The sequence below is a fragment of the Nothoprocta perdicaria genome, unplaced genomic scaffold (genome assembly GCF_003342845.1).
Source record: "Nothoprocta perdicaria isolate Ctin4 unplaced genomic scaffold, notPer1 scaffold_46, whole genome shotgun sequence".
In the NCBI taxonomy this organism is placed as follows: domain Eukaryota; kingdom Metazoa; phylum Chordata; class Aves; order Tinamiformes; family Tinamidae; genus Nothoprocta; species Nothoprocta perdicaria.
In genome coordinates, this window is record NW_020455710.1 from 232,560 (window position 1) to 245,285 (window position 12,726).

Consider the following 12,726-nt stretch of genomic DNA (forward strand, 5'->3'; position numbering starts at 1 on the left):
GAGGAGCGCGGCGGCGGCGGCGGCGGGGGCGGCGCGAGCCGCGTGCGGGCCGCCCTGCGCCAGCGCTTCGGCTTCGAGGCCTTCAAGACCCCCCTGCAGGAAGGGGCGACGCTGGCGGTGGCGAAAGGTGAGGCCGCCCTCACGGCGCCGGCACGGAGCGCCCACTGACACCCCGGGGCGCTCCGGGCCCGCGGAGGCACCGCTGATGTGCTCGAAGAGGCCGAAACTCTCCACGCTGGAACAGTTCTAGGGGAAAAGCCCTGCTGTGGCTGGGGGCGATGCCAGCGGGATGTTCTCCCGAGGAGCCACAGCGATCATGAGGGGATGGGGACACCTGTCTTGGAGGAAACACGAGCGAGCGGGGCCTGGTTGGCCTGGAGAGGGGTCTGATCGATGTGTGCAAACACCTGAGGGGAGGATGGAGGGAGGAAGGGGCCAAGCTCTGCTCAGTGGTGGCCAGTGACAGGACAAGGGGCAATGGGGACAAGCTGAAGCCCAGGCAGCTCCAGCCCCACGTGAGGAAGAGCTTCTGCTCTGTGAGGGTGCCCGAGCCCGGGCCTAGGCTGCCCAGGGAGGCTGTGGAGGCTCCTGCTCTGGAGATCTCCCAAACCCGCCGGGATGCGACCGGGTGCCCCGTGCTCTGGGTGTCCCAGCTGGAGCAGAGGGTTGGACTGGGTGATCCCTAGAGGTCCCTTCCAACCTCAGCCATCCTGGGATTCTGTGAGTACCACTGTGCACATTCGCATCTCCCTGATCTGGAGCCGCTCTGCACAGTGGTGGTCACTGACTACGTTTGCCACGTGTTTCCAGCTCCTGTCATGAGGGATCTTTCTAAACCTCATCGGGATGCGATGAAGATCTCCCAGGGGATGGGCAGTTTGGTAGCAGGGCTGTGGGGTGAATGAAAGCAGCTCGCCTGAAGGCAACCAATGTCAATGTGGACATTGCTCCTGGCCACGGTTACTGTACATCCTCAACGTCAAGGTGTTTCTGTATGTTTACAGAGCGATCAGAGGTTCCCTGGGGGATATTTCACAGACCGACACAGTACTGCTGTGCTTTTAGAAACTGAAATGAGGCGTCTTTTGCGGCTGTGCCACGCGGTGCCGTGCAGCGAGGGCACTAGGGCTGTTTCTCCCAGCCTTTGTGCCCATCCCTCYCGGGAGTCGCCCCTGCTCAGTCGCCTGGAGCTTCTCCTGTTGTCTTTGCAGGCGAGAAGGATGTCTTTGTGTGCATGCCCACCGGGGCCGGGAAGTCCCTGTGCTACCAGCTGCCCGCTGTCCTCGCCGTGGGCATCACCATTGTCATCTCGCCTCTGATTGCCCTGATTCAGGTAACTGCCCCTGCTATCCGCGGGAAAGCATACTCGCTATGGCAGGGAATTGATTTTTGTCTCCGTTTTCTCCACTTGTCTCTTTCCCCCCCTATGGCAGGGTGCTCTACAGAAGCACCAAAGTGCAGTACCTCGATGGACCAGCCTGGGTCTTTCCCCAGAACATAATTGCCATTTTACCTGTGAAGTAACAACTCTGGAAACAGTGAAGTTGCCTTTGAAGGCACAATTTGTTCTGCATCACACTTTTTGTTGCTGGCTTCTTTTTCTGTCACAGAAAGAAGCTGCTTTAGCAGAACTGCTCTGTTTTCCCTTCTCTCCTGTTTTATTGGCTATGGGGGGAAATGTTTCCCTGCAAGAGCAGCCAAAGCAGCACATAAACTTCTGTATAGCATCAATTTAATACTGCATGATATCTCGTGTTGTAGTTTGCTGTTTTGTTTTAATTCCTCTGTTATCTCTTACGTCGTGCACTAAGACTTGGTGACACATCTCAGAAAGSAGTTATAAATAGTGAATTCTTTGCAAGTGAGAGAAAGTCTAATTAAGCTTCAGGGGAGTTAGCAGCAGCTCCAGCACACGCACTATTTTTTATCACTGGTGAACCAGGAGTGATAAAACAAAACAAAACAAAGCACAACGTGTCCGTGACAAATATGCTAAGATGGGCTCCGAGAATCTTACAGAATGGAGCTGTTGTGAGCTCTGAGGTCGTCTCATCCAGGCCTCGGGCAGGGTGTCTGCACCYGAGATGCTCATGATGCATTTCAGAATAGTCCAATTTAGAGTTTAATCTGTTTAGTTTCACATAGGGAAGAGTGAGAGTTGACTTCGTGAGCAGGAAGCAGTGGATATTGGCAGCGATCTAGTTGTGAGACCTGGTGAAGATCAGTGGATACAGCCTGAATGTCACATACCTTGAAATAAAAAGCAGGCGTGTGAAAATTTAGGAATGAGAGGTAGTTAATCACTGAAAGCAACTACAGAGTGAACTGTAGTATCCATCTTTCAGGATTACTCATGTCTTTTGAAAAGCAAATCAAGTTCATAGCTCCGTGCAAGAACAGGTGGACGAATTCCTATATCCAGAGCTCATTTGAATGGAATCTCATGATTCTTTGTTTTCAAGGCCTGATTCTCATCCAGACTCGGTTCTCTTGCAGTGGTGCTTTGCATGAGCCTTTTATTCTRTCTTACCTCAATTGTGTTTATAAACTTCTTCAGATATTTTGAAATGAAATGTGCTCTGTTTCAAATGGGCGGTGTTATTCTTTTTCTGTGTATGACAACTTGATAGTGTAAATCCTGAGGTGTGTAGGTGGCTTTTCTTTCAACTCAGTCTGCACATGACAAGATACATAGCACGTATGCAAGGTATTTCCTGATTTTCCTGATGATGTTCCCAAGCAGTAAAACGACTGTCTCAAAGAGTACAGAGACACAAAAACACAGGTGGATGATAGAACTGAACAGATTTGATTGCAATTTAAGATAAGGGCAGCTTGAGATGAGGTTCTAAATAGCCAGATTGTATGTGGATKTTGTCTTGAGACTCATCCTGGAGGTGAAGTTAGGTCCCATCTGGATATTCTCAGTAGTCTTTGATGATGGTTGACTTTCCTCAATTCCATGTGCTTTTCTTTTAACTGTGTATTTTTTTAATTTATATAGGACCAAGTGGATCACTTGCTGGCTCTGAAGATCAAAGCCTGCTCTCTGAACTCCAAGCTTTCAGCCCAGGAAAAGAAGACCATCCTGGCTGACCTAGCGAGTGAGAAGCCCCAAGTAAAGCTCCTGTACCTAACGCCAGAGATGGCAGCTGCCTCCTCCTTTCAGCCCACGCTGAACTCCCTGGTGTCCCGAAACCTCTTGTCCTACCTGGTAATCGATGAAGCTCACTGTGTCTCTCAGTGGGGCCACGATTTTCGACCTGATTACCTGCGACTCGGCACCTTGCGCTCTCGCATACCCAACACGCCATGCGTTGCCCTGACTGCCACTGCCACCAAGCAGGTCCAGGAGGACATTGTGGCGGCTCTTAAGCTCAAGCAGCCTCTTGCCACCTTTAAGACTCCATGCTTCAGATCTAACTTGTTCTACGATGTGCAGTTCAAGGAGCTCCTGACTGATCCATATGCAAACTTGAAGGATTTCTGTCTGAAAGCACTGGAAGTGAAGAACAGCACTGGGGTAGGTTTTACACTGCAGGAAGAAGGCAGCATTGAACAGAATATTTTTCAGTTATGCTGCAGTCAGTATAGCCCTCTTAGGGCTGTGATGGGGAAGGAAGAAGTCCCTGGAAGAGAAATRTTCACATATGTTTTATGGTTCCTCTGAAATAAGTAAAACGTAAAGCTATGCCCACTTCAAACAAAAGCAACCTTAGAAATGGGTTGCTCTAAACTCACATGTTCAGAATATGCAAATAACATTTCTCTTTTAGTTCTTCTCTCAGACAAACAGGGTAAGTTTGGATTGTCTAGTGTGGAAAATACAGTAAGGGTGAATTGAAGCACTTGCAGTGCTAAATTTCCTGCTGTAACACTAATTTCCAGACAAACTGTCAGCAAGTCAAGTGATCAGTTTGTTATCTGTAAGGCAGGGAAAGCGATTGTTTTTTACCTTGTACGCAGTGGAAAAGGACTGAGGTATTTGGTGAACATCCTTTCAGCTCCATAGGATTCATGACGACGCTGTCTGGTTTCCTTCTGGTAATTGGGGAATCAGCTTGGAAAAGAACTGAGTCTTTAGGCTTCCCCGTTATCTCTTCTGTCCTAATGACCTTAGCTTTGCAAATGAGCTTAGCTTATCACAGTGTCCTGGATTTTCTGTCCTGTCCATACAGGTATACTCAGGCTGTGGCATTGTGTACTGCAGAATGAGGGACGTGTGTGACCAGCTGGCTATYGAGCTGAGCTACCGAGGAGTGAAAGCCAAGGCTTATCACGCAGGTACTGGAAGCCCTGTCTGCATCTCTCAGAAACTGGTAAATTGAACTGTGCCACGTTTAAGGTGTGGGTCAAAGTGAGTCAGAGAGCAGATTTCTAGGCCTAGTTTGCAATGTGTCCGACACTGGAGCTGACAGGCCTTTGAGGAAAGTACAGGGCATTGCACAGAACAGTATTGCCTCCACTCCACAACTTTGACTTGTGCTAGGTCTTGCATGGCTCAATACAACAGCTTCTGCCCCAGGAGGATGCTAGATTTTCCTCTCTGAAGAGTCAGGTGCTGATGCTTTCTGCTTGGTCCCAGGCCAGCTTAAACACAGACGGAGAGGAGTGTGTTTATTAGTCTGTTTTTAAGGGATGGGGCTGGCTTGCAGTCGGGGAGTGGAAGAATAAGAGAATACTTCTATTTCTTCTTTAACCCTGTTGTTTTCTTATTTATTCATTCTCTCATTTCACTTACCAGGGCTCAAGGCAGCTGACAGGACTTCAGTCCAGAATGAATGGATGGAGGAGAAGATCCCAGTTATTGTTGCAACCATCAGTTTTGGAATGGGTGTAGACAAGGCAAATGTCAGGTGTGTGAGGCTGGTGCACCACCGGAGACCAAAAACAGCAGYGGGGAGGGAAAGCCTCCATCTCTATTACGTGGCACATCTGACTCACATGTCTGATCAGCACTTGCTGAATTCCACAGAAACACAGCTCTTCTACCTTAGAAGCAGCAAAAATAAATATGGAAAGGTTCTGTAAAGAAACTARCAGAGCAGCAGAGCTCAGGTTTGCTAGTCATCTTAGAAACTAACAAAATTGGAGAAATGCTTCTTACCACACCCTCCAGGACTGCAAGAAAAGCCACCCAGTCACAGCTGTCCGTTTCACTTCTCTTGATGTCACCCTCAGAAAGCAGCAGAAAGGAAATTTTTGCCTAAAATAGTTTGCAAACCCTCTATTAAAATAGGGAGAACCAACTTGTGGAAACTTCTGGAAACAAACTTTTGGAGACAAACTGCAAACTTTGCAAAGTGCAGTGAGGAAAAACAGCAGTTCACACAAGACAATAAGGATTCTGAAATTATTACCGTAGTTCAAAGATTAGAAACTGTGCAAATGATTCCAATTGCTGTTCCTGTGGGAACTGTCACCATAATTGCTCTGTATCATTAGACTTCCTGTTATTACCCTTGTGCCACATTATAGCTGGACTGTATTAGTGCTGCAAGCTGAGGCCATCTAGTAGATGCATCATTTAGTAGATCTTTTAGTCATTTAGTAGCTTAACTCAGCTGCAGTTCACGCAACTCCCCATAAGGAGCTGATGTTCTACACTTCAAAATCCACACCGAAGCAGCAAAGAGTAGCTGAAATGCATGGGGTTGACAAGAGTGAAATCTAACTGAAATGCCCTTGTAACCTGGGTAGTTTCCAAGTTAAAGTGACTCTTCACAAGCATTTTTTTAAATAATTAAAAGTCTGACCCTGGGAACAAGGTGCTGTTGCTTAGCCTTGACTACATGTTGGCAGAATTTTAGGGCCTTATTCATGCAAATGTTTTCAGGTATAAGATCAGGTCTTACAAGTTCTGGTGGTGACTTTTCAGGATGAAGGGAAAAGCAGAGGTGTTGTCTCTTGAGGGAATCAGATCCTCTTTAGTGGTAATGCGGCATTGTTTGAGATTATTATTTCCTTCAGTAATCTTCTCCGTGGGGAACAAATGTCTAGGGCTTTGCTACTTCCAGACTGACCTGTTTCTGGAATGTTCACATTTAGAGAAACAGGTTTTCTTGATTTTTGCTGTTTAATTTTCTGTCACACCCATCTGTAGAATACTTGCCTCTGGGACATGGTGGCTTGCATGAAGTGSACAAAGTGATCTGAGAATACTGCAGCCATGTGCTTCCTGTTGTCTTATCACACACAGATTTGTTGCTCACTGGAATATTGCCAAGTCAATGGCTGGATATTACCAAGAATCTGGCAGAGCTGGGAGAGATGGGAAGCCATCCTGCTGCCGCCTCTATTACTCTAGGAATGACCGGGATCAAGTCAGCTTCCTAATCAAGAAAGAGCTCTCTMAAATCCAGGTAGGATGTGCAGGATGGTGTCCAGCAGATCTGGTTTACTTCTTACCTGTTGTAATGTCTGAATCTGCACAGAATCAGTGATGATTTCCTGGAGCTGTTGACTCTGAAGCTGTGTGTAGCCCTCTTTTAGGAGGAAAGGAATACTGTTAAGGAATAACAGTAGAGAGTAAAGGGAGAGAAAGAGCTGTCAGATCCTACTAGAGAAACCTGGGCAAGCAGAAGTGACAAGAGCAGAAATGCAGAGCAGAAGGGTGGTTATCTGCTTCTATGCTGCACAGCTCAGGAGARTTAGACTTGGTTGTTGCTAGAGATGTTATATCTGTTTGTATTTTAACTGAAGACTACGTTTATCATCCYTCTCTGCTTCCAGGAAAAGAAAGGCTCCTTGAAAGAGTCCGACAAAGCTGTGATGACAGCCTTTGATGCCATAGTCAACTTCTGCGAGGAGCTGGGGTAAGTGCATTTCTTTCCAATACTGTTTGATTTGGGAGGGAAGTTAAGTCCTTTTCCCTCCAAGGCACTGGTATGGCTGTGATCTTTCTGTAACTGCAAGACCAGAAAAAAGAAAATGGTGAATGAATCACCCAATCCTTTTTYTCTTGAGTGAGGAAACTATTACTTGGTCATCTCTTACTCACTCCCACACCTGAGTTAACTGAGATACTGGCCTCAGAGTCTGATAGTAACAYGTTAACATTAAACTATGATTGCTCTGGCTCTTAATATGAATTGTGTTTTATTGTGGTGGATTACCCGTGTTCCAGTTGCCCCTGTTTTTTACTCCTTTGCCATGTCTCCTGTAAGGGGACAGACAAGCTGAAGACCATCAGTGTAGGGTGGAAGTGCTTGGCTTTAATGTTTCACTGAATCTCAGAGGCTCCACTCTGCAAAATACGGGGTATCCTTGGCTCTCACTGACCTCAGAAGGAGCTGATGGTGCTTAGAATCCTTCAGAAACAGGCTCAAATTATGGATTTGACCAATCCATACGCAGACAAGCATCTGCAATATGTTACTCAGATTTAGCTCATGATTTGTAAGCTGCAATTGTACTGATTGCTAGGCTGGATGAGACATCAAAGCTATAATTTTGCCAGTAACAGAGCAGTGTGTGTTCACTAAGTGAAAACAGTCAACACTAGTCRTCTTGCTTTTAGGTCTGCATTTAGTTTCATTCTTTAGAGCAGTGTCTAAGGCAGCTTTTTCAGGGTGGATGTGGCATGTGTTTCTTATGCCCCTGTGAGCATGTTCTCTGTTTCTGGTCACGTTTGGAAAACAAATCCTGTTTTTACAGCATTGTTCTGTAATAGCCTTACACGTGCTGAAATAGAGCACAGCGTAGCGTGCCGGGAAGTGCTGGGCTATCTGAGGCAACACTTTTTTCCCTAAAGTAAGGTGATTTGAGGAAGGAACTATTAAGATGCTTCCTGCTTCAAGAGTTTGATCCACTTAGGTGAAATCTAAGCAGCTCTCCTTCTGTTGCATGGCACCTACTCACAGCAAGAATGGCCAGATGGCTGCTTGTCTGGGTTTTACCTGATACGAGAGGCTGGGTTAGATGCTGATCCTGGAAATGTCTCAACATCTGTTTTTTTCCTGGGTCCTTACATAGATTGTCACTAAAGTTAGCTGTGATACTGTTGTCTTGGAACAGACACTCATACTGCGAGAGTTGTATTGGAKCAAAGTAATTTTGCATAAGCCACAAGTAGGTACATGACATTRCAGGGAGCTAAGATGCTCTTTAAACCTGAAACTCTTGCAAGAGTCTAAAAGGAAATGAAGACAAACATCTATTCRGATAGACAAATTTTTTCATGGTATATTTAGGCTATTGCCTGAGCATGTCAGGAGAGTATTTGTATAAGCTGCTTTTGGAGAAGAGACATTCAGACAGAAAGGTCAAACGGAGCTTTTGCTGGTACAAGTCCCCTGTTGTCAAGCTATAAGACAGAAGGAAAACATAAACCTGGAGCAGCTGAAGGCATCTTCAATTTCAGGTGAGGGTTGATGGTTTAACATCTCTATCCTCTGGTTTTGCTTGAAAGATGAAAGGCAGAGACTCTGGCATTCAGCTGGTCATGCAGTTCCTGGATGGGATTGCCACAGGTTTTGCATTTGCTGTGGATTTGCAGACTAACCTGCTAGCACTGGAATATGGCACTCCATGCAGGAAAGTTGCATGGGGAGAAATCCAGAGGTGGATGAGAAGCTTCCTACAAACAGRAGGCTGGACGTATCTGCGCTGCAACACTCTGGGCACCACACTCAGCATCACCATTTCCATATGGTTCTACTTATGCTTTGGAGAGGAGCAGCACCCAAAAATGGCAGCGAATAAGAACAGAGCGATGATGAGGAGACAGAAGGCCCCGATCACCACTAGCCCCCCAAGAGTCCAGTCACTTGTTTCAATCCGTCTCTTCAGGTCGTCCAGAAATGAGGATGCCTCTTGGTCTGCTGTCATGCTGCCTTCCCCCCTGCCAGAGTTAGACAAGAGCAATGTCATCATCTGATGGATCCTCTCTGTGCCCTGAGCAGAAAATCCATAGCYCTAGACCAACACACAGCCATTGTCCCTGCAGGCATCCCTGAGCCAAGAGACAGGGTCATTCTGAATCTGGAGCATAAGCCAGAAGGAAGATAGCTGAGGCCTTCTTAGATCTGCCTGAGCAGATCTACAGAGAAGTAAAGCAGAAATCTTCCACTCTTCCAAGATTTTGGTAAACAATATTTATTTTAATTACAGTTTATCACTTTTTAAATAATTGAGTCTCTCCCAGCATAGTCAACATGAACCCTTTGTCTCCGGGAACTGCACATGGGCTACACACAATAGAGACAAATATTCAGTGGGAGAACGTGGTTGATACCTGTGCATAGATCTCTAAAAATGAAARTTGGCCACTCTTGTGAATTCTTAAGTCTAACAATAATATAAACCAGTATCTCAGGGGGTTCTACACACTTGTACTTTCACAGTGCTATTTTGCATAGTGACCCAGCTCTCATTATTGCCATAGAAAGCTCTCTACTTCCTAAAGAACACCCAGCATCTTGTGGTTTTACTAACRCCTCCTTACTAAAGCTTCTGAAATGAAGATTATTTYTCATGCTCTCACTTATATTACTGCRCAGGCCTAACAGAGGAAGAGATGTTCATTATTTCAAAYTGTTAATGCCCATGTGCTGTCTCTTATGTCTACATCCTTAATATCCTACAAAAGGAGAGGATTAGCTGTGGCAAGTGTGCTTCACCCTCACCAAATCACCTTTGACTAGGAGTACAAGCTTATACTCCACTTTCCTGAAGCTTTTCTTTATTTCTAAGCAGACAGAATATTCAGTTAACGTTCTAGTTTTGGGAACGGTGGCAGAACACCTTGCCCATTCCTTAACCAACGGATACTAGCACAAGGAGGCAGTTCTGGATAGCTCCCTTTTCCATTACAAAAGGAGGCAGCCTGGACAGAAGAGCCTCAGCACTCGCTCTGCAGACCCAGAGGCAGGAGCCCAGTGTGACCACACACCCCAGAAAGTTCCCCTCTCCTCTCTCCATAGCCAGTCCTGAAATAGGAAGATTACGTAGAGGCTTCCAAATACCTGAAGCTGCTGTGTTTGTGGCGTGGGCTGCTTCTGGTGCTGCTGCTCCACTCCCTCTGGAAGGTTTTGGCCTGTAGTGAGATCCCCTAACTACACCCAGAGACTTACAGAGCAACCTGGAAATTGCCTATTTATATTGCAGTAAATGATTAACAGCTGGCTTTCTTGCAAAGGTGTGGCTAATCTAATCAAAGCCCTTGAGCCTGCTTAAAAAGGCTTAATTCASCTGTAATTTAAACATTTCTTCTCCATGCTTGTATCTGTTCTGACCGAATCTTGCTAGTTCCTGCTACAATGGGGGATACTGCAGCTTGTGGAGGAGAAAAGAGGGCTTGGTTTTCTGGCTATATCTGAGGGACAAGCTCAGCTAAGAGCCTGGCATTTTGAAAARTGAAGCTGTGAACAAGACTGCCCTCCAGTCCAAACTTCATCATGACCATTTACATGRGTACATGTGTTACAGAGCCTTGCCCAGCTGTTAGCTGCAATAAAATGGACTCACTGTTGCTTTCTTAACTGATGAAGATCAGMGGGAAGATCCCACAAATAAAACATTCCTGGAGAGAGATGTTCAAAACATATAAAAGGTGCATATAAAAGCAGACTTCTGTCACAAGCCGAGCAGATGACTTTGAAACCAGAAGAATGTTAGTGAGTTGAAGCCATTCCATGAAGCTTTAAGGGCTGGAGAGGCTGACCTTGAGGTTTGCATGGAAATAAGCTATTTGACTAGGGTGTTATAGCAAAGTAACTGTTCCACCTTGCAGTTACTTCCAGGCTCACTTCAGCTTCTACAATGTGTGCAAGAATTACTGTGGTTGAAGAAGTCTTGCCTCAATCTGTGCTCATGTGAATCTTCTTCTCCTTTTTGGAAGTGAGAAGATAGAACCTCACCCGAGCTCAGGGTGTTCTAGGCCCCTTTATGTGGAGAATGGGTGACACCAATAAGACCAAACGCTTGTGTGAGTGTGTGCAGGGGCTCAGGCTGTCTGGCTTTTCAACAGAAACTCAAGAACTGCAATAAAAGGATTAGAAATTTGCCAGGCATCTTCCTGGCCAACCTGATTTCTTGTATACAAGAAGCTAGCAGAATAAAGCAAACACTTGTGCAGATGCATCAACTCTAGGAATAGTCCTCCTGAGTATACAGGATGAAATACCAAGCAGAGCAAGTGTGTGGAATTCAAGCTAGGAACCCCCTACTCTGCAATGTCACGCACTCGATGGCTGTTCCTCTTCTCCAGAAAGGCACCTGCATTCTTTAGAGCCCTGCTTCATTTTTCTCCCCTTCTCTTTTCTAATTATGGTGTGTTTATCTTCTGCTTCTAATTCAGTAACCAGCAGTGGCAGAGATAAGAGAGGAGCCACTTCCTCTGTCCCACTGCCTGTTGTCTGCTTTAACTCATAGCATGGGCAGCCAGCAATTGTGGTCTTTTGTGCTGAGATAAAGCCTGGCAGCTCTGAGCCCGTCCCTGGTGACAGCAGCTTGTCAGRCACTGATGTGTGTCCAACCCAGAGAACTTCCTCCAGACTGCTTTAGCACAGCCCCATTCCAGGCTGCTGAAACGTTTCTCAGTGGGATCCTCTTAATTCCTATAGTTGGCAGGTTCTAGCACAAGCTAGGAAGGAATCTCTGTTCTTTCACAGGGCTTGTGACATAATTCAGAAACAAAAAGGTCTGTTAAATTGAGTCCAGCCCCTGCAAAAGAGGGATTCCAAAACATCCTGTCACCTTGAGTGTCGCTTCTCTGTAAATGAAATGAAGAAAGCAGCACAGCTGACAGAGGGCCCACAGTGTGATGCATCTCTAAATGTTATGTAGAGGGGATTGATGAAATGCTTGAGCTTATCCTTCCCTCACATGTTTCCTGGGAGTRAAAGCCTTGGGATAGCATTTTAAAAAACAGTCCTTTGTTAGGCTGTGCATGCAGCAGCTCTAGGGAATCTTCCTCTCTCTGGCAGTTGTMAGTGTCAGTTGTCACTCAGATCTTTGCTCTCTTAAGAACATGCCCATCTCCTATGAAAACATTTTCTTTTTTTTTTTTTCCTTAATTTTTAAACTCTTCTGTGTTGCAGATTTATACCATTGTGCAAAATTGCAAATTGCACAAAATTGCATTGTACAAAAGTGCAAAATACCAACATCTAGTTTTCTTTCCAGAAATGGAAGTGCAATGTATGCATAAGTTACTGATGCAATGCTCATTTTACTGATCCAGGTGCTAGCATCAAAAAGAGGTTTCTTTACAAAGCTTTCTCTGTGTTGCTCCCCCTGAATTAGGAGGAGTATTTAAAAGCTCATTRCTTAAAAACTTGATGATTTTGCTCTCTACCTGGAAGCTGGCTCTGGTATATACATGTGCAATCCCTTGGACTCCTCCAAGCTTAGCGGTCTCACCGCAAGGACAGAAGATGGATTATCTACATGATGTAGATGCCCTGCTTGAGGTGCCTGATTTCATGTTACACTGTAACTGCTTAGGGCTAGAATAAATGCCAGTAGCCTAGAGAATAGGTGCATTATGATATCATTATTTCTGCTCTAGCCATGTACTTACAAAAACCTCTTTCTGGAGYTCACCAGAACACAAACCACACACACACAGTGCCTGCAGCATGGAAAAGGGATTTATTTGCACTTGTTCTTTGCAGCTGTGCAGCCCATTCTTGGCTCTGCTGTGTGAAAACGCAGCTGTCAGCTGCTGCACCTATGCCCTGAAGTGACGCCCACCACAGTGTGTGTCACCTCTGAAATGCCTCG

The 12,726-nt window shown here is 45.8% G+C and overlaps 1 protein-coding gene across 1 annotated transcript in view; it reads left to right on the forward strand.

Moving 5' to 3' along the window:
- Positions 1-12,726, forward strand: part of RECQL5 (RecQ like helicase 5) — a 35,515-nt gene that overhangs the window by 556 nt on the left and 22,233 nt on the right. Inside the window, exons 2-8 of the mRNA XM_026046829.1 lie at positions 4-127; positions 1,212-1,333; positions 3,005-3,523; positions 4,179-4,284; positions 4,745-4,856; positions 6,200-6,362; positions 6,733-6,815. Coding sequence (XP_025902614.1) covers positions 4-127; positions 1,212-1,333; positions 3,005-3,523; positions 4,179-4,284; positions 4,745-4,856; positions 6,200-6,362; positions 6,733-6,815 — 1,229 coding nt within the window. The remainder of the gene's footprint in view (positions 1-3; positions 128-1,211; positions 1,334-3,004; positions 3,524-4,178; positions 4,285-4,744; positions 4,857-6,199; positions 6,363-6,732; positions 6,816-12,726) is intronic.